This window comes from Manis pentadactyla, chromosome 11 (genome assembly GCF_030020395.1).
Source record: "Manis pentadactyla isolate mManPen7 chromosome 11, mManPen7.hap1, whole genome shotgun sequence".
Taxonomy (NCBI): Eukaryota; Metazoa; Chordata; class Mammalia; order Pholidota; family Manidae; genus Manis; species Manis pentadactyla.
Genome location: NC_080029.1, coordinates 111524267 through 111549173, shown reverse-complemented (window position 1 = coordinate 111549173; position 24907 = coordinate 111524267). Strand labels below are relative to the sequence as shown.

The 24907-nt window shown below is 38.9% G+C and overlaps 1 protein-coding gene across 4 annotated transcripts in view; it reads right to left on the bottom strand.

Moving 5' to 3' along the window:
- The window catches only part of APH1B (aph-1 homolog B, gamma-secretase subunit), a 53463-nt gene that overhangs the window by 18376 nt on the left and 10180 nt on the right, over nucleotides 1-24907 (bottom strand). Inside the window, exons 5-7 of one of the 4 annotated variants that reach the window (XM_036903090.2) lie at nucleotides 14399-14526; nucleotides 11452-11646; nucleotides 2186-2658 (exon numbers count right to left, since the gene is read on the bottom strand). The exons of 2 other annotated variants lie outside the window; for them this stretch is intronic. In XM_036903090.2, coding sequence (XP_036758985.1) covers nucleotides 11479-11646; nucleotides 14399-14526 — 296 coding nt within the window. In that variant the 3' untranslated portion in view covers nucleotides 2186-2658; nucleotides 11452-11478. Of the gene's footprint in view, nucleotides 1-2185; nucleotides 2659-8276; nucleotides 9031-11451; nucleotides 11647-14398; nucleotides 14527-24907 lie in introns of those variants that run through there. One more of the 4 variants, XM_036903089.2, reaches the window with a different exon arrangement.

Below are 24907 nucleotides of genomic sequence, written 5' to 3'. Positions count from 1 at the left end.
TCAAGTCAGCTCCTGGGACATTACTCTTGTCTCTAAATTCAGCAAAGCAAATTTCCAACGACACACTGATTGAGCTTTCTCTTTCGGTAAGGTTGAACTGGGGAGAACCGATGAATACATGCACATACTATATATATATATATATATTTTTTAATGTCAATTGTATGAAATCTAAAAAATGCAGACTAAACTATAGTGACAGAAAGCATATCAGTGCCTGGAGAAGAGGTGAGGGACGAAGGGATTACAAAGGGGTACAAAAAACAGAGGTGATAGGTATGTTCATTATCTCAATTGTGGTTTCTCTACACCTGTCACAACTGTTAACATTCTATACTTTAAATATGTGCCATTTATCTTACATCAATTATGCTTCAATAAAGCTGTAATAGAAAGAACCCTCCCACCCCCACCTCCACACCCCTCAAACCCTCACACACACACACACACACACACACACACACACACGGCCGAATGACACTGTGCCCGTCCTGGCATTTCCATTCAGGGCTTACTCTCAGGGCCCATCTAGAAGCCTGACCCGTTACGGCACCCCTCCCTGGGACTTGCCCTGTGGGCAGGGGCCCAGGAAGGGGCAAGATCTCTATTCACATGTCCAGCTATGACCTCTTGGTGCGTAAGTCAAAGTCATTATTCCTGCTTGAGTTCACTTGTTTATTTCTGCTTGAGTTCACTTGTTTCAAAAATTCACTTTTAATTACCTGCACTGAAGACAATAAGCAGGAACCATGGGTTCAAGGGCAGAATGAGGCCTTTGGAGCAACTCCACGTTGGTGATGTCGGAGTCGTCTGGCTTCTCCGAGAGAAGCAAAGGCTGCTCTGGTCAGGCGGGTAACATAACCAGCTAGTTCGTCTGCTGAACTAGTTTCCCAAGCCCCTAGAATCCAACAACAGACCTCGTGCATCTCATCTCTCTGTCCCGACTACCAGTACACAACCTTTTGATAAGTTTTCCTGAACATGGTGTATCCTTCCTCTGCAGAACAAGCATGGTCAAGAGCTCACTACTCCCTGAAATCTGGGTTAATCTCCGGTGATATTGTGAGAAAATAAATATATACTTGGTCGTTGTCCCCAGTTCCTGCCACAAATCTCCTAAATGTTATTCATAATAAGCCCCTTTAAGCCATTCTGCTTAGAGGACAGGGGGCTGGTTTCTAGAGGAGCCAACCATGTGATTAGACGCTGGAACTTTCAGCCCCGCACCCTGACCCCCGCGGAGGGGAGAGGGGCTGGGAGTTGAGTTTGATTACCAATGGCCAATAATTTAATCAATCATGCCTACCTAATGGAACACTGTAACAACCCTAAACAATGGGGTTCAAAGAGTTCACAACACCTTGAGGTACTGGGAGGGAGGTACATCTGAAGAGGGCATGGAGGCTTTGTGCCCCTTCCCCATACCTTTACCTGTGTACCTCTTTATCTGGCTGTTCTTCTATATCCTTTTTGATGTCCTTTATTAATAAGCCAGTAAATGTAAGTAAATGTTACTCTGAGTTTTGCAAGGTGTTTTAGCAAATTATTAGACTTGAGGGAGGGATTCATGGGAATCCACAATTTATAGCTGGTTGATCGTAAGTACAGGTGACAACCTGGGACTTGCGATTGTGTTTGAAGGGCGGTCTTGAGGGATTGAGCCCTTTACCTGTCGGGTCTGTACTAACTTCTGGCAGTCAGCGTAAGAACTGAGTTAAATTGTAGAAGAGTCAGTCAGTGCCCACGAAGAACTGGAGAATTACTTGTGGATAAACCACACATATGGTGTCAGAAGTGTTATGTGTAAAGGAAATGGCATTTTCCTTTCTCTCTTTTCTATCATTCAAAGAAATTTCTAACTGGCTTTCTTTTTCATACCTCCTTACTCAAAAGCAAAGATTTAATGAGCAACTATTGTCTGTTGAGCACAGATTAAGAGATGGGGATCCAACCATGATTTCAACAGAGTTCCTATATTCAGTGATCACTGGTACTACAATCTCGTTTGGGAAGACAGACAGAAACCACTCATCATAATATATAGAAGAGTGGTATGAAGAATGCTGTGTGTCTATCAACAAAAGAATGTCTAAACAAATTGTATGTTCATAAGATGGAATACTATTGAGCAAAAAGTTGCAAATTATTGATATGCACAAAAACATGCATGAAACAGAAAATTATGTTGGGTGAAAAAAGTCAGACACAAGAGAGTACATTTTATGTTATTCCATTTATAATGAAGTTCAAAACAAGCAAAACTAATCTATGGTGTTCGAAGTTGGAAGCACTGGTTGCCTCTGTGGAAGGTGGGATGGATTGACTAGAAAGGTACACAAGGGAACCATCTGGGGAAAAGGAAATAGGGTGGTGGTTACATGGTGTACACTTTGTCAAAACTCATCCAGTTGTACACTTCAAATTTTATTTTATTGTATGTAAATTATTCCTTGATTTAGAAAAGATATGCTAAAAAAAAAGAGATATGCTAAGGGATCACAGTGGAGAAAACCACTTGCTTTTCTGAGTCTAATCAAGAAAGATACCACAGAGGGTGACAATCTGAGCAGGACACTGAAGGAAGATTAGGATGTTTTCTGGTTGAAGGTGTGAAAGTCCAGCAGAAGTAGAGGCCTCATGGATGTGCTCTGAGAGTATCTGGGAAGACAGAACAGAGTGGGGAGGGGGGGCAGGAGAAGTGGTTGGGATCAGATTGTGAAAGGTCTCAAATGATGCACACTTTCTAGTAGAGAAAACGAGAAATCATAGAAGTGCTTAGATTATGGTTTTGTCTGGTTCCATAAATAATATATGCTCATTAAAAATATATATTTGAATTATGTATAAAGCCAAAAATCCCCCATAATCCTAACTCCTAAAATAGTCACTGCTGACAATTTAGTTTTAACTTTCCAGCCTTTATGAGTATGTGTGCATATTTTATGTTCATTTTTAAATGTTTAATAAAATGGACTGATAGGATGTATACTGTATGCTCTGCAAGGGCCAGGATCATACTTATATTCACTCTTGCATTCTCAGTGTTTGGCACAATGTCTGATGTAAGGAATACTTGTCAAGTGGAAGAATGCCCTCTATCCTGCTTTTCTTTTCTAACTTATTCCAAATATCCTCATTGTTTTTAATGGTTGTGGAGTGTTCTGCTCTTTGAGGCAAAGCTTTATTGATAGATATTTATTGCAAATTCCTCATGTTTACAAGACTATTACAAGATCCTTGTGTACATGGATGTATTTCTAAAGGATAAATTCCTAGAAAAACCGCTGGTTCAAAATATGCATATCTCAAAATTGTATAGATATAATAGATTTTGCTAAATTACCACTCAAAAGGGTTATACTAATTTGTTTTCTCACAAGATATGCTGTTTCCAACATATGCTCAACATTCCTTGGTATTATCAAACTTTTTCATCTTTGACGGGCAATCTAAAAATGATTTGCCTGTTTTGCATCTCTTTAATGGTTGAGTTACTTAGTTTATTGGCTGTTGCATTTTTTTCCTGTGAATGACCTGTGTGTGTCCTTTGATCACTTCTTTACTAAATCACCTTTTGTAAATTATAGAAACTTCTTATGTAAGTGACAACTCTTTGTAATACATGCCAAAAATATTTCTCCCTATCTTCTTTGTTTAGGGTATGTTTTGCCATACAGTTTTAAATTTTATGTTGTCAAATCTGTCCACTTTTCCCCTTTGTGATTTGTGGCCATCAGTATAGTGCTGAGAAATACTCTATCCACCTTAAGATTATGAAACTATTCTAATTTTTTTCTAATTCTTTTATGATTTTATATTTTGCACTTGAAATTTAATATGTCTAGATTTTGTCTTATAAAGTGAGGTAAGGACCTAGCTTTACTTTTTTCCTCCCTAAATATAAACAGATCATCAAACAGCCCATTTATTGAATAGCTGATCCTGTCCCCATTGACTTAAAATGCCAATTATATACTAGATTCTCAGCTATATGGACCTGTTCTGGAACTTTCTATTCATATCATTATAGATTATATTTTGGTATCTGGTGGGGTAAACATAGAAACATTTAGATACATTTTATTCTCTGAAATGAGCACTGTTACCAATCCAATCTACATAAGGTAAATTAACAAACAGCATACAAGTTCATTTATCACATTAAAAATGTTAACTATTTACATACTGGGTATTCTTTCAGTGTTTTAAATAGGCATTTAATATGGAGAATCACCTTTTTTACTCACATTTTGTTCAGTTTTTACAGAACAAAGCTTTGAGCATAAGTGACTCTATATTGACCATAAACACATCAATAAACATGTACATTTTTGTAATGTTTTCCATTTTTACTGAAATGTAATTTTATATGTTGACTCTAATAAGAATTTTGTATTTGTAACTTGAATGAGTTTTAGCACATTTTAATAATTCATTTTTGTATTTTACAAAATACTGATCTGTGATGGATTAGACATTTTTTTAATAGCTCTTCACTACAGATAGTTTGAGAAGCAAACTAGTTCTAGAGAGCCAGCCAATTTCAATTTCCAACTGTCTGCTGCTTGTATAGAGAAACCTGATTGATTTTTTGTATGTTGACCTCATATCCTATAACCTTGCTAAATTCACTGGTCGCCTTTTTGATATGATCACATGCTTGTTTAATATAGTCTGTTAAGATGGTGACCTCAAAGACATTTGCATGTTAAACCAGTCTTGTATTGGGATAAACTCCACTTGGTCATGAGCATTACACCATTTATATATTACTGGATTCAATTTACTAAAATATTGTTGAGGACTTTCACATGCATATTCATGATAAACACTGGACTGTAATTTTGTTTTGTTTTTTCTTTCTAGTATCTTTGGTTTTGTTATTTAAGTATTGATTGGTCATGTTCACAGAATGAATTGGAAAGTGTGCCATCACTTCTATTTTCTAGAAGAGTTTGGGTAGAATTGATATTGTTTCTTTTTTTTAATGCTGGGTAGAATTCTCCAGTGAAGCCTTCCAGGAATTTTCTTTATGAAAAATATAAATCCAATTTCTTTAATAGATACAGGGGATTTCTGGCTCACTCCAACATGTAAAGAACTTAGAAGCTGTCACTCCCATCTTTACAACAAAACACTAAAACTGAAAATCAATAATTTTTCTTGCACCCATTAGAGAACTGACGTTTCAGGGTAAGCGATCACCCTGAAGTCCGGAGACAGAGGTGAATCCAGAGAGTCACAGCTGGGATTTGCTTGTTAAGATGGTGACCTCAAAGATATTTGCATGTCAAACTAGTCTTGTATTGGGATAAACTCCACTTAGAGCAGAAGCTACTGGAGCCATAATCCAGTAAGGACATTTAAATGCCAATTTTGACAAATTGCTGGAGTCTAAGTGTGGAATTAGGAGTGAGAAATTCCTGAGACTGGCATGAAGTCTTAGAAGCCCCACACCATGGTGGGTTTTACCTCCAGGAACCTCGCCAGATTTTCACAGTGAAACCCTTTGTGGCTCTGGCAAGAAAAAGGTACCAAGGTAAAAATACCCCTAAAATGTTCTCCATAACAAAGGAGAAATACTCTCCATGGAAAAATACCTTATAAGAGCCTTATCGCACCTTGTGGGTATTTCTTCCATTCCAGCCCCCAACTTAGCCTTCCTATCTCACCTAAGTGGAAAATAAGCCAAGAGACAGTTGAGGGATGCAGGCCCACTAAAAAACTAAGATTTAATTTTAAGATTATAGGACGCATTCCCTCCCCCATACCTTACTGCCACATCAACAGGGCTCCAATATAGTAACAGTGGATCACAGCTAAAAGAGCTTTAAGACACAGGCGTCCTTTGAAGAGAGCACCTCGGGAGGCCCAAAGCCAAGAGGAGAGGCAAAAACAAGGCGGCCCAACTCTAACTCAGAGTAACATAAAATTTACACTAAAAGTCTCTTTACTTCAGTCCTTCAATACACCATGTCCAGCTTTCAATAAATAATTATAATGCATATTAAGAAAAAAAACAGTCTGAAGAAATATAGGGATACTCAGGCTTTCTATTTCTTCTTGGTTGAGCTTTGTTGTTTTAAAAGGAATTCATCCATTTCATCTAAGTTTTACATTTGTTTGCATTGTTATTCATGCTATTCCCTTTTTGTTTAACAATGTAAGATCTGTAGTGATGTTTCCTCTCATTCCTGATATTCATAATTTGTGCCTTCTCTTTTTTTTCCTTTTCAGTATGGCCAAACCTTATCAATTTTACTGATTTTCTCAAAGAACCAAGTTTTTGTTCGGATTTTCTCCACTGTTTTTCTGCTTTCTATTTGATTTCTAGTCTTGTCATTACTTTCTGTCTTCTGTTTATTTAGCTTTAGTTTGCTTTTTTCCTAGTTGCTTAAGTCATTGAATTTAAACATTTTTACTTATCTAATGTAAGCATTTAATGCCAAAATCCCCACTCTATTTCCTCTTCAGGGACTTTGCTTCAGCAACTATCCCCCTGATCTCTTGCATCATCAATTTTCCCCTTTCCACTGAATCATTCCCATCTTTATACAAACATGCTGTCATAGTGCTATATTATAGGGAACAAAGAAAAGAAAAACACCTTCTCTTGCCCCACAACATCCTTCTCAGGCTATAATCCCATTCCCCTGCTCTAATCATGGTTTTCTGTACTCTATATGCTGTGTCTACTTCCTTACCTCTCAATCTCTATAATCCACTCAATTTAGGCATTCACCCCTACACTGAAATTCCTTTTATCAAGGTCACCAGCAAATCCCCTCTCTCCATATGCAATGATCAATTCTTACTCCTCATTTTACTCATTCCTTGGCAGGATTTGACACTTTCCCCTGGCTCGCAGGCCATTACACCACCCCTTCTGTCCTCCATGGACGACTCCACCAACCTTTTCCAATTTCTCAGTTAGAGTGCCCCAGGGTTCAGTCCTCATCCCCACCTTTTCCTCTTTGACCCATGTGTCCTTCATCCACTGCTAAAACTATAAGTATCATCTTATGTATTCAAGCTATCCTATATTATTTCATTATTTGTAGTGTTTTTTGTAGTTGCCTTAAAGTATGTTTTAATCTGGACAGTTAGATTATATGTTCCCTGAGAATAAAGATCACCATCTTGTTCTTTTCCTCTTTTAGAAGTATCTAACACAGTATTCTGTGCATGATAAACCCTGATTAAACACTGTAAACTCTATCCCTGATTTTGCTCAAGCACTGAAAAATATATGATTTTATAACTAGGTAGAAGCAGGATTTACAGGGACCCACACAGTTAAGCAACAAGTACCACCTACAAATGATTGAGCCTTATAGCCAGGACCTGCTCAGGGCTCATGATCTATTATGGTCACCTCAGAATGTGTCAAACTCCCAATTCTTTTACTGAGACTGAGACCATAAGGAAGGGAGTGGTTCCTTCTATTTGGCATTTCCAATGAGGTGAAGGTAAAAAAAATACACTTTTTTGCATTGGAGGTTTCTTATATGTTGAGACTGGTCACAGAGAAATCTCTGTTTCAACTAGATACCAAACAAATAGCAATTAAACTAGAGCCACAGTTCCAGTGCAGAAGGGCCAACAAAGTTGTATGCAAATCTGGGCTGTTGGCTGAGGAATGCATACCTTTTCCACTGGTTTACAAGTTAGGACCAAAGAGCCCTCGATCCCTGAGGGTATTTCACTTAATAAAATGGTCAACATTAACCTGGAGCAGCTTCATTACAAACCAGAGTGACCAGGCATCAAATGGTTTTGAGTTGCAGGCCATAACAATTCTCTGCGTAGTCTGGCTAATGGTGAAGGCCAAGCCTAACCCCTTAGCTGCACTGTCTCCTCACCAAGGGAAGGAAAACCAAAAGGACTCTATAGGCTGCTCAGGGTACTGGGTAGAAACTACACTGTCCTCTCCTCATCAGCGAGCTCTCATCTTTAGCCACTATTATGTTTTATAAATTCACTATTCTACAATTACTTAGCAGATTTTTCAAAGTGATGTTTTAGGATTTGTGAGGATTTTCCTCCACTTCCTTTAAGACGCCTCAAGGAACTTCTCTGCACCAAACTGTTTCTGGACACACAAATGAAATAGGCCTTATGAATTTAAAATCCTATAACAAAGATTTCTTTTTGAAGAAAGTCTCAGAGCTGACTAGCCATAAACAACAGAATGTACAGCCAAGTTTTATAAAACAAAAACTATAACAACAGATTCCGAAGGATCCACTATCCCAAAGAAGAGGAGACACAGGAAATGAGTGGTGCCAAACAATCTTTTTATTGTTTACTAAAAAATACAGGTCTGAGAAGAGTTTACTGCACTGTGTATTGAATGCAAGGCCTGATATCACAAGTATGTATGACATAACAGTATAACATATAAAATGATACATACTATATAAGATAGACCCACTTCTCTGAACACTAAAATCAAGAGAATGAAGTAAAGTTGGTAAATGAGAAATGTAAACACTGCAATCTTAAAGTGCTCCAAACAAAGCACTTTAAAATTTTTTGTTGTGACATTTACTTTGTCCACCTGGAGTAAGGAATGGTGAGGACCGGAAAGACTTAGCTCACAAAAGCTAGGACTTGCAAGAAGCTCTTCCCACGGAACAGGTGCTGCTGCCCGCGACAGACTGCCCCCTGGGCTTCAGAGCCCTCAGGCCCGCGCTGACTGCCAATCCGTCTCTGGGCTAGTTTGAGGCAAGTGAGAAGGGTTGCCAGGCAGCAGGAAGCTTCTGTCGCAGCTGCGATACTGCACCGAATCTATGGGTAACACCTAGTACCTGTGATGCGAATCTGCCACCCTCAGGAAACACTGAAATGTGCTTCAAAATAAAAATACTACCACTGGGAACACAAGCCAATTTCTATGCAGTCTGCAGTTATCATCATTTATGTCTTTTAGCCATGTTTTTATTAAGATGCTCTACAAGAAAGTTGCTATTACTATATTGCCAGTCATGAAGGCCAGGATGGAGGTTAACAAAAGTTCTCCTGTTACAACTACTAATTCAAATGAATTAAAAATAAATACAAATTTATTAGAGAGTAACAAAATCAATGTATTATTCACATGTCAACATATTCAAATGCTGTAACAATATACACATCCCAAGTCAATATACCCACATTTCCCTCAAAATGAGAAAGCCGTGTGCAGAGGAGAGCACAGAACATCACCACCACCACCTCCTCCTCCCCAAAATACGAGGGCTCAGAGAGCTCATTATAGGTAACAGATGAAAAAAAAACTCTCCCTCTGGGCTTCCTTGGCATCAGGTAAAGCAAGGCTATTTTCAACAGTAATGCCTAATTGACTATGGCAATACATTTTAAGAGAAATCAGCATTAGAAAGCTCCTTAGTTTGTCAAGGATTATTGATAATTTTCTGAACTAAGACAACAGTCTCATCACCAAAGAAAATTTTCTTCTCACCTGAGTTTTTAGAAAAGAGATTTTACAATATCCCAACTTCTTTACTTAATATTAATCTATTAATGCACAGAGGACATCCTCAGAGCTCATGTGTGAGTAATATTAATATTCTCAGATTTTTTGACACTTTATAGATCAGCAAGTATTTTATCAGACCACTCATTCAAGAGATGCATAAGTCAATAGTAATAACCAAGTATATACTTTTCTTACTCTATTCATCGAAGAACACTATGTCCCAACAGGAATAGAGCCCAGTTCACTGGCTATCTTGTTTCCCTCAACTCTGCACAGTAAATTTCACTGTTTGGTCTTTACGTCCTCCACTCTTCCTATGATTCTTCTAGTCTAAGGAAAACCATGTACAAAGAAGAAAAATTGCAAACCCAGCGGAAGCATGGGTATTAGTGCTGAAGTAAACTTTAGGGGAATAATTTCAATTGCTTATGAGACTGTTCAGTACCTTCTAGAAACCCTACTCCTTGAATCCCTAGATTTAGAAATTCTAGTGATTTAAACATAGAAAGGGGATTTCATTGATAAAGGTCTGGTTCATGTGTAAAGTTCTGGTCCCTGGAATGATGTGTGACTAGCCCAAAATACTGGCCAGATTTTCATTTTAAACATGCTCGTCATTTTTCCCTACCACATGCGCTCAGAATCTTCCAGCTCTCACGGCACTGATGGGAACCTCTCGCTGCTGCTCCTATTTCTTTTGGATGTTTTGCTGCACATATGGGATCCACAGAGATTACCACATTCATGTGTAGAGAATTTCCATTTCACACCCTCAACTCCCTAAAAGCTATCAACTGGGAACAATTTCTAGTTAGTAAAGGCACAATTCACTGACATTTCCTCTTTATAAAGGAAATAAAAAGGGTTATTTAGAAACTGAACAAACAACTGGGTTTTTCTATAAAGGGAATGCTGTAACTTGACCAAAACATAGAGTTATTTATTAGATCTTATTAAGTATAAACATGAATTTAGCAGTTTAAGACATACATCTTACATTACACCTTTTGAGGGTAAGTGCTGGTTAAGTATCACAGAAGCAAATTTAAAGCGCCAACACCATCCTACTGGCTTGTTTTCCTCCTGCTGCTGGTAAACTTCCACCAGCTCCAGTGAGGCCTGCCCCAGGGTACCTCAGTCAGCAAACTGCAGAGATACTCAGAGAACAACTAGCCCAGCAACTAGCACTCAGCTGGTAAACACTGCCTTGGGGCAGAGGCCAGGAAAACTCTTAAGCCCAGGGAAGACTTATAGAAGTGCACAAAAATTCTTGGTTTTACAATACCTTCCCAGGAAATCAGAAAATAATTGGTTTTTGGTTAAAGAAACTGAATCTATGCTCAAAAACAATGTAAAGTCCTTCAAAACCAAAATCTAGAATGTAAAAACTAAAGAAAAATAGTTTATTAATCTACAGCTTAGTCTGGCTAAATTATCATAGTAAGTCAGTGCAATTTATCATTGCATTTAGAAGCATATTCTCATAAAATAGGGTACTAGTGAAGTATATGAAAACAGTTCACAGAGATGACAGCCCTTTAGCCTTTTGTGACTTCAAAACTTAAAAAGACAAAGGCTAACCAGGATTTGACACATATTTACTTGCTCAGCACAAGAGAGCTAAACATCTGATTCTTATTCAATGATGATGTTCTCAGGAAGTTCCCATTTGAACACTGATGTTTCTCAACCTGGCTGCACATCAGAGTCATGTGGAAAGCTTTCAAAAATTAACAAATGCCCAGACCAATTAAATCTGGAGGATGGAGCCCAGAAATGAGAATTCTTTGTTTCCCCGTGTGATTCTAATGTGCAGCCAGGATGCGCACCACTGATGTTATCTCTTTCAGAGGGCTGTTGTAGAAAAGCCATACTGTATCTAGACAGTTTTGTTTTTTTTCTAAATTCCACTAGGAAAGGGGAGTTTTAGAAAAAGGCACAGTTGCGCTTCCTCTAAAGACACAGCTTACTGTTTCATAGGTGCTGGTTCTCAGAGGTTATCTAGAGCGCTGGCTGGAAAGGAGGAAGTCCTTGTCTTGGCAGAGCAGGCAGAGTTTCAGGCTTCGGCAGCTGCCCCCAGCAACAAAGAATGCCCAGGTGCCCATGAGCACCATGGTTATATATGCTAACACCAGATTTATCCCATAATGAGGGTTTATGAAGGTCTGCAAAGGAAAAAATAAATCAGCTTGTGTAAAAACAGCAAGCTTATTAAACAGGTGGAGTAATCAAAGATAAAGGAAAATATGTAATACTTATAGTAGCCGGGGTGTATGTTTCACCAGACATGTAATGCGTGTCATGTGTTGAAGAGCACCAAGACCCACAAAGACACACAGGCCTGACCTCGCCAACAGACATGAGTGTGCAGGTCTGTGTTTTCCTGTATCCAGACGACAACCCTAGAAGGTAATGAGAGGCCAGAACCTAACGAAATCCCCAAAAGAAAACACATATTATGTAACCTAGCCCAGTTTACAATCATTTGTGTTAAAAGGCTCTTAGAATTTACAAGAAAGTGAGACAAGTCCAAGACACCTTAGTAGGAATCCTTAGTAGTCATGGGAACAGCCACTCTTTTTCAGCTCACGATTACTATGGGTTCCCAAAGTTCATTTAAAAAACACTAATAGGATGCCAAGAGGTACCACGGTACATGATAATGAAGTCCAAACTATCTATCCTAATGGAGCTTACATGCTAGTAAGGAAGAATGGAGAAACAAATTAACAATTACAAACCCTGATGAATGCAAAGACAGAATAATTATCACTGTGATGGTGCTAGGATAGGTAAGAACAAGGTGAATTACTTAGGGTGGTCAAAGAAGGCCCCGAGGGAGTGGTATTTAAACTAAGACGCATCGGAGGGGAAGCAAGCCAGCCTTGTGCAGACTGCGCCAGAGCGGGTGGAGGATCAGAGGGCAAAATGCTTAGGGCAGCTGAGAACCTGAGAAGAGTCCATATTAATGATGGGTATAGATAGAGGGGCAGCACACGAGAGGAGGTCAGAGTGGGAGGTAGGGGGCCGCTATGCAGCACGTTGGGAAGACGTGTGGTCTTTTATCAGTGTAATGCACGTCGCAGAAGGGTTTTAGGTAGGGAAGCTGAACGACTTGATTTAGGTGTTTAAAACTACAGAGACGGATTAAAAGAGGCTATGGTGAAAGCAGGGAGACAGGCAGATTTTGTCCTGGATGAGGAGAGTACAGGGTGGTGACGTAGATCAGCGTGGTGGCTGAGATGGAGAGCAGGATGGCGGTAACTGACACGACTTGCTGATGATGGATGGAACGTGAGGGGAAGAGAGGCCAAGAATGACTTCCATGTTTCTAGCTTTGTTTCTGATGACAAAAGTGTATGCTATAGATAATTTAGAACTTGCCAAATAAGAACAAAAGACTCCACCCAGAGATAAATGCTATTAATATTTTAAAGTATTCTCTCTCCAGTCTCCTTTCCAGGAGGATTTGGCTTTACAGAGTTGCCATCATGGGAGGAATGTTAGGTAGAAAGACAGCATGAGCAGCTAAGAAAGGGGAAGATAGGCCCCAAAGAAGAAGCCACCCGAACTCTGCCCAGGTAGCGGCTCCCATGGGAAGACTACAAAGGCTTTGCGGGGAGGGAACTTCCTTCCCAACTAGGTCCCAATGAGGGCACAACTGAACAGAACTAAGAACTGCCCGAACCACCCCTCAGCCCGGGAAAGGACGTGCTCACTGAGAGGGATGGCTAGGTAGTTGGACCTGTAAATCAACCCCACCTTGTCGGCCAAAGAGGCGCCTCCTAGCCAGAATGCAATATAAAGCCTCCCGCCTAAAAGTTTGGTACCTTTGTCTACCTTGACTCTGGCCCGCTCCTCCCATGGAGTATATTCACATAAAACTTTCACTCTGCTTCGCTACTGTGACCCTGCCTTTCAATTCTTTGTTGCAGCAGGGACAAGAACCGAGGAGAATGAACTCAGACCATAATAATCATATTAAGGGTTACTTTAGTATCCTGCACCACTGAAAGATTTTAGGTAGGGGAGGCAATAATATTGCACTTTAGATGAATCAGAGGATAAGGAACCTAATATAAGAAAACCTGATATAAACTCTAAATGGATGGAAAGGAGGAGAACATGAGGCAGGTACCATCAGAAGGAACTTTTTCAATACTTTTGGTGAGAAATGATAAGGTTCTGGACAAGGCAGCAGTGGGGATTATTCTGATGTAAATTTATGACAAGTTACAATAAAAGTCAGACCCAAAGCATTAAATAGTGCTTAAAAAATATATCAAGTTTTCTTTTTAATTTTCTTTTGAAAACTGTCATTATTATAATGTCAGTAATGAAATGGGCACTCTTGGTAGTGATAAGAATGAGTAAAAACAGTACAACCCTTGAGGAGAGTATTTTAACAATTTGCATCAAGGGCTTTAAAAATATTTACATCATTTGACTTCAAAATTCCATTCATTGGAAACTAAACAACATTGAAAAAGTTTCATGTATAAAGATGTTCAAGACAACATTATAATAACCAAAAGTAGAAACGGAAGTGATCAGTTAAGCAAACTATAATTTTTATGTAATGATATAAAGCCATAATAATTTATATGTATAGGATAACATGGAAATTGTTTAAGATGTGTTATGAAAGATAAGCATAATGCAAGACTATTTTATGTTTGACTATACCCAATAAAAGGAAGATACAAAGATATCTTTAATGAGATTTACCAACAAATTAATAGCTGCTGCCTTTCTGTAGTAGGACTTTGATGATTTTATCATTCATTCACTCTTTTAAACAATTTTTCTGAATTTCATTTTCCCACAAGCATGTATTTCATTTAGAGTGGAATCTACCATTTTAGGTATATGGACTTGAGTTCCAAAAAACAGTCTGAGCAGGGTGGCAATACTCACCAGGGCTGACACCAGCAGATGGGTCAGAAGAACTACAAGAAGGGCATACCACTTTCTCTTCTCACAGCCATCAAAAAATACAATGCCCCAGAACATGTGCAGCAATATGATAACCAGCGTCATGAAAGCTGAAAGACAGTCATCCATTAGTGCCCAGTCATATAGACAACAGATGCCAAAGCCCACTGAGCACCTGGTCAGGATACACAGGCTCCTGGGGTACACCTCACCACTGTGAGAGAGTTCAACCACCATCTGACAGAAGCAGGACCTTGACACACATCTGCCTGAATGGTAACTCAGTGACTTGCCCAAGGGTTTCAGCCCCCAGCAAGTTCACTATGGATTCAGTGAGACCAAGAAATGGCAGAGACGGAGGTAGATTACAGACCTGCAGACTGTTGGATGCAGTCGTGATTCTAGTGTTCAACCTACTGCTATGAAAATAAAGCTGGGTATAAGCCCTTTTACCCCAAGAATGTTCTGCTGTCATTTCTTGGTCTCAGTGAATTCATAGTGAACCTGCTGGTGGCTGAAACCCTCAGACAAGACAGGAAGGAAAAGCATTTTGTGGGAAAATGCATATTATTTCATTTATACAAAGCCAAAAACACACAAAACAATATTAAAGACATAACTGTTGTGGTTGGAAGAAAGCAAGTTGTTACACCTAGTGATGGTATGCCATTTCAGTAAGTGATGGTAAATGCTTTCAAGTACAAAGTAGGATTTTTTCTAAAGAAACTTTGGGATTATGGAACACTAACCTAAAATGATTTATTTTAATCCCAGTGACAATCCTAACCAGGGAAGCCCCCCTGAGGATGGATGCTAGGTGATATGACCATGTAGAGTTGAGACCACTAAAGAGTTATGTTTATGTCAGAAAAAACCAAGGTAGAAACTATGATTTACACAAGCAGAAATGTTTATATTCCAAGGTTTTTCTAAAACCTAGATTCAATCAAATGTCAAAAAAAAGGGGACACATTAATGTTATTTGTTTGTCAGCTCATGTTTACCCTTCTCTTTTATACATCCCCGTGAATACTGAAACCAGCCAGTCATGCTCCTGTGGTCAAGCCCTAGAGTTCAGCCACTTGGAAAATGTTCTTACTTAATGGAATTTTCAGTTCATGCTCATTCAGAACAGCTTTATTCTGTGAGTTTTGGACAAGCAGTCTCAAGATACCATTAGCCCTGAATTTTCTTCCAAATTCTAGGTCCCTATTTCTGTTTCCAAGGCCCTTTCCTGCTAAATATTATCTTTGATGGAAAGACCAAATATATCCTATTTGGCAGAAACCCAGAACTCTTATACTCTGTTTATGCCTCTGTGTTTTTACTTTTTTTTTTTAACTGATTGACCCCCTGTGGAGAAAGTGAAGGTTCCTATGGCCAGGATTCTCACCTGGCCCTGGTCGGTTAGCTCACTACACACATATGGGCAATATGTTGCTTCTGACTCTATATAAAGAGCTCCGCCCAATGCTGTGGGTGACACGGTGGCATGGCTGCAAGGCTGCAGGACAGCACAGTCTTGAGTGGTGGCAGCACTGAGTACAGAGACTAAGACAGCTCTGCGGGTAGAGGCCAGAGGCAGAGACCGGCTTGTAGAATGCAGACTCTGACTGGACGGGATTCTAGTGATTGACCTGCACCATGGGAATAAAGTTGGGTATAATCCCTTTCGCCCCAAGAATGTTCCATTGTCATTTTTTGGTCTCATTGAATCCACAGTGAACTTGCCCGGGGCTGAAACCCACTGGCAAGACACCCCCTTACCTGAACACTCTATCCTTTATCACCACCCCTATCCATTTCCCCACAAATCTTACTTTTATTTAAGATATAGTTCAAAGCTATCTCCTTAGTGGCTTCTTTCTGATAACTACTATTTTTTTTAAACATTTGACACACATTTACAAGCACCTAGACAGTTTGGCCTGAAGATTATGTATATGAACTCGTGAGTCACACATCCTGAGTTGGAATCCCAGCCCCATACTGTAGTTTTCAGCAAGCTATTTAAGCTCTCTGAGCTCCTGTTTCCTTTATTTCTAAGATCGGGATAATCACACCCCATAGTTGTTGCAGGGAAGAACAGAGCTTTGCAAACAATAGCTTTTCAATAAATGATAGCCACTATGTGCTATGGTCTCCAGATACATAGATGAATTAAGTCACAGCCTTTAGTGGGCTGTACTATCAGGTGGGAAAGTGAAGCAAAGCAACAAACAGTGACCACCTTTATCCAAGTTTCCTGGGTACCTGACTATGTTTTAAAATGCACTCTTCCTCACTTTTCTACATTATTTCTTCCTCTGGCTTTGTATTTTCTCTTACACTCATTTTCTTCCTCCCCTCTTTCATTAGTCAATACAACATGTATTTATTCAGTGCCCACTATGGGCCAGGCACTGTTCTAGGCACCAGGGCTATCATGGTGCACAAAACATAGATTCATGGAACTGGGCCCATTCTTTCAGTTTACTGTTTTATTAACAAAATACCTAAAGGGGATCACTTGGACACTTATTAAAACACTGTATATTCCCACTCGACTGCTTATTTACTCAGCTAGCACTAGTTCCTGGGGGGCTTCCACGGTCATCATAAGCGTTTACTACTACAATGTGCTATTCAGAGTGCTCGGGTTGTTTATTCCCTCTGCAATTAGAGGCCCAACAGGAACTGAGACCTGGATATCTAAACTATTCTGTCACATACATATAGCTGGAGCTACAAAAATATTTTGATAATTCTCTCTAGTAAATGGAATTAACCCCACAGCAGAAATGAACATTTGCTAATAGAATCTTTAGGGTACTATCTTCTAATTACTAAATGTTTTTCATTTCATGTTCTTAAGTTTAAAATTCTAAAAGTCCTTCAGTCAATCTAACCCTACATTTTGCTTGGTTCTAATAGTCTTAAAAGGAGAAAAAAAATTATCTAAATTAATAAGTGTGAGGAAAATTGAAGTTCCTATGGCCAGGATCCTCACCTGAACAAACTACTTGATGGTGTAACTGGCCTGCTGCTAGGCTATTGCTTCCACACCCTAGGCAATGAGCTATTACTGACTGAGTCACTATATAAAGAGCTTTGCCCAGTGCTCTGGGCAGAGGCAGAGATGAAGGAGGGATTACAGACCTGCAGACTATTGGATGCAGATGTAAGTCTAGAGTCTGACCTATTACTAGGAGACCAAACCAGGTAAAAAACCTTTTACCCCAAGAACATTCCATTGTCATTCCTCGGTTTCATTGAATCCACAGTGAACTTGCTCAGGGCTGAAACCCATTGGCAATAAGAATATCAAAATTTGTTTCTAACCCAGATTAATAAAAGTAGCTTCCATAATTTCTAATGTCTTGAACACTTTTCAGAAATTTGAATGAAACAAGTACTGTACATCTGTTTGTGAAATTGTAGCTGTCCAGTTTGACAATGGACTTCCTCTTCTAATAATCTTTTAAGTCGAATTCTCTTGGTAGAGAATGTTTCAGTCTAATCTATTTCTAAGCAAAATGTATCAGTGTTATCTTTAAGAGGCTATATTACTATTTCGTTCTTTTATACTCCTAAATATACTGCAAATGCTCTAGCATACAAATCCATAAATATTCTCATTTCCACACTTGTCACACTCTCTCCCTCATTCCTGATATCTACTTTTCTGTCCTTGCAAAAGACAATGACCTAAGATAGCAATTGATTCTAATACTGGATCCTCCCAGCACAGAAACTGCTATCATTCGGCTTCCTCTGACAACTGCAGAGTATGTCTAGCCATGTCAAAGACAGCCAGGCGCTGCTCTGGGTGGCGGCAACAATAGGCAAAGGAGGACTTCCAAAGCCGAAGGTCAGCCTCAACTACCCAGTGGCAGGATGTGGTTACCCATGGGCTTCTGGCTTCTTTCACCAAGAGAAGGGCCTGGGGCGTCAAAGTTCTGTGAGGGAGAGACTCTCCCATCTCTCTTGGCTGCTGAAACTCCCTGGATTCTTGAGAGATCTCCAATAACATAGCCCAACTAAATAAATGTTTTTGAAAATGAGATTTAACTTCAAATTTTTGCTTTAAAACAAATGTAAGAGAATTCTGTAACTTAGTTTATTGTAATATAGATGTACAGAAAAGATGCTCCTCATTGTTAGTCATCAGAGAAATGCAAATTAAAACCACAATGAGGTATCACCTCACACCAGTAAGGATCGCCACCATTCAAAAGACAAACAACAACAAATGTTGGCGAGGCTGTGGAGAAAGAGGAACCCTCCTATACTGCTGGTGGGAATGTAAATTAGTTCAACCATTGTGGAAAGCAATATGGAGGTTCCTCAAAAAACTCAAAATAGAAATACCATTTGACCCAGGAATTCCACTTCTAGGAATTTACCCTAGGAATGCAGCAGCCCAGTTTGAAAAAGACAGATGCGCCCCTATGTTTATTGCAGCACTATTTACAATAGCCAAGAAATGGAAGCAACCTAAGTGTCCATCAGCAGATGAATGGATAAAGAAGATGCGGTACATATATACAATGGAATATTATTCAGCCATGAGAAGAAAATAAATCCTACCATTTGCAACAACATGGATGGAGCTAGAGGGTATTATGCTCAGGGAAATAAGCCAGGTGGAGAAAGACAAGTACCAAATGATTTCACTCATATGTGGAGTATAAGAACAAAGGAAAACTGAAGGAACAAAACAGCAGCAGACTCACAGAATCCAAGAATGGACTAACAGTTACCAAAGGGAAAGGGACTGGGGAGGATGGGTGGGAAGGGAGGGATAAGGGGGGAAAAAAGAAAGGGGGCATTACGATTAGCATGTATAATGTGGGGGAGGGTATGGGGAGGGCTGTGCAACACAGAGAAGACAAGTAGTGATTCTACAGCATCTTACTACGCTGATGGACAGTGACTGTAATGGGGTTTGTGGGGGGGACTTGGTAAAGGGGGGAGCCTAGTAAACATAATGTTCTTCATGTAATTGTAGATTAATGATAACAAAATTAAAATAAAATAAATTTAAAAATAAATAAATAAAAGGAAAAAATATATATATATGACCCAGATGGCCTGGAACTTAGGAGACTACTTGGCATTTCATGACTTACAGTAATGAAGACAGAAGATTTCAGAGGACCTGGTATTTCAGATGTGGAGAGAGGGAAGAAAAGCCATGTGGACTGAGTATGGACACACAGTGTGAATTAGGATATTTCTGTGTGTAGAAACCAAGATCAGATGATTTGTAGAAAGAGTTTCAAAGTGTTATTTATTGTTAAAACACATTAAGAAAAGTTTCAACAGAAAAAAACAGTCTTACTTGCATCCTTACAAATTAATACATTTTCATTTGCCTCAGTTCCTTTTGTTCAATAATTGTACTTTGAATAGGTGCTTTATTTCTCAATTTTAAGATCTCTGGGGTCAGGCTGGGAAATTGTTAGAAACATAATAAACAATATACAGTATTATAACAAAAAATATATAGAGAGATGTACATACAGTACTAATTAAATAACATTTTCTAAGATTAAAAAAAGACTGTTTGAAAACCCATCTCATATTACATAGCCACAAAAGGTGTACAGTGCTGTCCCTTAACACCATCCAGATCATTAAGGAATTTTTCTGAAACCAATTGGAATGATGACAGGTGTTTAAGTATCATTTTTCATTTCCTACTTATGAAAATGCTCCTCAAGTACATTCATGAGCTGAACAGACTGCCAAAGATATAACTTTATGTCTAAAGTTCCCCAAGCAAATGTTGAAGAATTATAATATTCTCCCCTAATATTAGCTCATCAGTGTAAAGAGTTAATGTTGGGAAGCCTCCTAAAAGTTGTGGATCATCCAGTTCCCTATGCAATGAAAAGTAGATCCTACAGGGTCCACTTCAAATATTTCCAATTTAGAAGCTTACACCATTAAAAGTCATTGTGGAAAAGTTCCTTCTCAAACTGAACTGAAATCTGTCTTCTAACTCAGTGATTCTCAAGTGGGGTAACTTTGCCCCCAGAGGGCATTTGTCAGTGCCTATAGACATTTTTGGTTGCCAAACTGGGGGATGGGGTGCTTCTGGCATCTAGTGGAAAGAGGCTAGGGATGCTGTTGAAAACCCTACAGTACCTAAGAAAGCCCCCGTCCCCAACAAAGAATTATCTGGCTATAAATGTCAGTAGTGCTGAGGTTGAGAAACCATGCTCCAACTCCTGCTTGTTGATCCTAGGAAGGCTCTTTGGAGAAGCACAAGTCAACTTCTTTCCATATGTAACACAAAGGAACCTGACAATCTCTATTAGTCAGCTATTGCCACAAAAATGCTACATAACAAACTCACAATATTCACTGACCGCAGCTGCCACTGGGAGCATGGGGTCTAGGGTGGTAACTCACTGGAATCTGGTGAACAATTCCCTAATGGGGAACCCACTTTATTGTAGCAGGCAATGAATGTGGGCTCTCAGGATTCTATTACTTTGTATTAATGCTTCATTGACTTAATGAAATTAACTAGGACCTTTCCATGTTTGTTGCTGGTGGGGAATAGTTTCAGCACCATCAGATTTACCTTTTCCTTCAATGTTTTCTCCAAACCAGCTTTCAAGCCATCTATTCCTGATACCATATATAAAACAAAACCAAGTCCATAAGAATTTGGATGGAGATTTAAATGAAGTTGGAGATAAGATTTACAGTTGGGGTATATGTGAATTATGAGAAAAATGGAAGAATCAGGAATTACTCTAAGGGTTTTGGCCTGAGCAACAGGAAGGATGGAAGTACATCGTCTAATAGGAGCAAGATTGCAGAGATGCTCCTCTGTCTTCTGTCCTCCAGAACCTCTAAGAGGTCAGCAGTATTTCAAATCATTGTTGCACTCAATTTGAGTAGAAAGTCCCCTGGAGATGGAAAAGCAGCCCACCATCTGAAACGAGGGACTCTGATCTTAAGATTGAAATATTCAAGTAAATATTCTAAGTAGATTTTTAAGTAAATCTTTGTAAATTAAAATATTCAAGTAAATCTTTGGTGAAGAACTTTAGAATGAAAAAGGTAATAAAATCCAATAGATCAATCCTTTAAAATAAACCTCAAGGTTGATTAATTCCTTTAAAGAACCATGAAGATTTCCAAACATTTATGCACATAATAAGAAAAGTCTGGTTCTAAAAAGTTTGACTAAAACCTGTTCTAGGGATAGTGTTAGGAAACCTCAGAGTACACCAGGGAAACATATTACAATGAGGACAACTCCACTCCCACCCCAAGAGAGTGCAACGCAGCAGCTCCGAGAGAACATTCTGATTCCCTTTAGAAGAACTGTGGAAAGGCAGAAGAGTACTGGTGCGAGTTACCCCAGGTGTGAGAGGTATCCTTGCTGAGAAGTGAGCATGGAGCAAGTCAGTAAATGCCAGGACTCCCAGCACATCCTCCCAACACGGCCATGGACTTACACAGGAGCAAACTGAAGTTGCTGAGGAAGGCCAGACCGATCAATAAAGGTGAAAACGGGGTGGTTTATTCCCTCTTCCAAATTATAAATGTTCAGTGTAGTGGATAAAACATATACTCCAATGGGGCTGAATAAAGGAAGACACTATTGCTGGATGATTTTCAAAAACTGTTGCTTTTTCCCCATGCAAATCATTTTTATATAGTACCCTGCTCATCATATCTATGAAAAAAATCTCTGGGAGACTCACTAAAGGTAAGAAACTAAACACAAAAACACCAAAAATTAAGGCAGCAGTGGGTGAAGAAAATAAAGACCAATTTGCACATGAAAAAGAAGAAGGCCTGAAGAGAATAAAGAAGCAGTAGGCATTAGACCACCTGAGCTACAAAGGCACCAATCAGCAAGAGATGGCTGGCCACTTAGCCATGTGAGGAACAAGATGTCGGTGTCTCAGAAGGTGGCCTGAAACATATCTGAAAGAGCCACCAAGACTTAGAGCCACAGCCTGCATCATTCTTTAAGCCAAACTCAGTGAGTCAATCTACTGAGCTCCCTCTGTGCCCACAGCTGAAGAAAGCTGCCTGTGCTCTACGTATTTGATAATGTATCAGAGGCTGCTTGTCTACAATAGGCTGAGGTTTAGTGACATTCCAAAAGTGTAATTTTCCATTCTTGGTTATTTGAACAGGTTGAGGAAAGACTATTATACTATTGATATAATGAAAACATATATATGAATATATCTGATGAAAATATACATTTGATGACAAAATTGGTAACATATTACAACATATGGAGTATGCTTACATCATAAGCAATGGTAATTAGCTGTGATAACTTATAAGAAATTAAGATTCTAATAAATTCATAAAAGGATAAGAATTGCAGACTAAGCTCCATTGTTGATAATTTTATCTATATCATTAATGGATGTTATACATTCTCTATCACTTTGGAATTGGTAACGTAGTTACTTGAGACAGTCTTGCTTATGAAGAGCTTTCATTTAAAGTCTGAACATTTAACAAACTGATGCATTATAGAGATTATACTTAAAATATTGTGGGAAAAAAGTGAATGGATGAAAAAAGAAGCTCACTGCGTTACAAGGATTTATTCTCATGCTCACTGGTCCAGGGGTTTGGCTGATTATGGTGGGTTCAGCGAGGCAGCTCTGCAGGCTGCTGGTACAGCTGGATTTGGCTCCTCACTGCAGGATGGGCCTAAGTCTGCTCTGCATGTGTTCATTCTGGGGTCCAGGCTATGTAGGCATTAACTATGTGGGGCATATCCTCAAGGCATGACCAGAGCCCAAGAGGGCAGACCCACTTATACTTACAGCACATCCACTAACTGGCCAATTCAAGTCACATGATGACTGAGCTCAAAGTCAGGGGCAGGGAAGTACATTCTGGCCACCATGAGGCTATGCAAGGGTGCAGATGTACAAATTCTATTACAGGGAAGTGACAAATTGGGACAAAAATGGAATTCCCATATTCGTCTTTCATTTTTCTTTAAACTCAATATTCCTGTTTCCTTCGATCATACCCTATAGAACACAGCTTCTAGATCTTTCACTATACTGACAATGGTCTTCTATACCAATTTTGGTTCTTCAGTATTCCTGTTAAATCACAATGCCCAGAACTGAACATGATACTCCATGTGGTCTGGCCCATACTGATTTCTCCAAGAGAAAGGTTTAGTGGTTAAAAAGTTTAAAACCTTAACCAGATAAGAGCACTGCCAAGAAAATATAATATAGATGAAATGGTTTGGGGAAGTTTTAAAAATAAAATATCAGCTATCCTTCTTCCTGAGTACTGTGTAAAGACATTTTTCTGCTGAAGCACAGGGAGGCAATTCAGAGTGATAAACCCAGATTCTACATAAGTTAGAGAAATTATCCTCTCTGAAGACTGTTTTTTATTTCAAGAACCAAATTCTCTAGCCTTGGGCTATATTACAGTTTATAAAGCACTAAGTTATATACTCTCTAAATTAATTTTATTTAATTCTTCACACGTCTGAGTTAGATATTATTTTGCCTTTCCTGAAAGATGAGGAAAATGAAGGTTAGCGGGAAGTCCAGTACTTCTTTTGCCCAGTGAGTACTGTCTTAGCTCCAGGCCTGCAGAGAAGAGACCTCTTCTCTCTGCTGGACATTCTTCGCTGACAATCCCTTTACTTTGCCTGCCTAGCTATTATTCATCCTTTAGGTATCTCAAATACCTAAAGTATACCTAAATACCTATTTAGGTAACTCAAATAGCACTTTCTCCATAAGGTGTGCCTAGCTTTCATTTATTCCAATAAATATTTATGAATCTATCTAGAAACAAAGGACTCTACAGGTGCTGAGGTGAACAAAACAGACACAGTCCTTGCACTTACACGGCTTAGCATTCGGCTGGACAGAAAGGCACAAACAAAAAACTGAAGTTGACAAATTAATAACAACTACAGTAAGCAGTACAAAGGAGAAGCACAATACCATCCAAGCATGGGTGAGAGGTTGTCTTTTGTGAAGTCATGGCTCTTCCTCATCATAACATTTATCACACTTTATTGTAATTAGCTGTGTGTCTTTATTCCTCACTATGAGTGGAAGGTATGGGCATTAATTGGGCTATATTTTCATAGCTTGGTATAACTCCTATTGAATAAAAATGCTTAATAATAATGTGGAATGAGTGATTAAATGATCAAATGGACTTGTCCAAAATACTAAATTAATGAACTAGGATAAGACTTGAATTTAGGAGTCTAATTCAGATACTTTTGGCTCTATACACTATTACCAAGAAATGGTAATGATTTATAAATGTTAATGCTAGCCTACTATACAACTATGAACAATTAACTTATACATAGGTATTATTTATAAACTACGCCTACCTATAACATGAAAACCTATGTACATTCAGGTGTCATATAGTGTGTGTCTTACACTAATTAGTGACTCCATATTCTTTATTTATTCTAATTATTACTTAGGCATTTGTAATAGCATATGTTAAACTAAT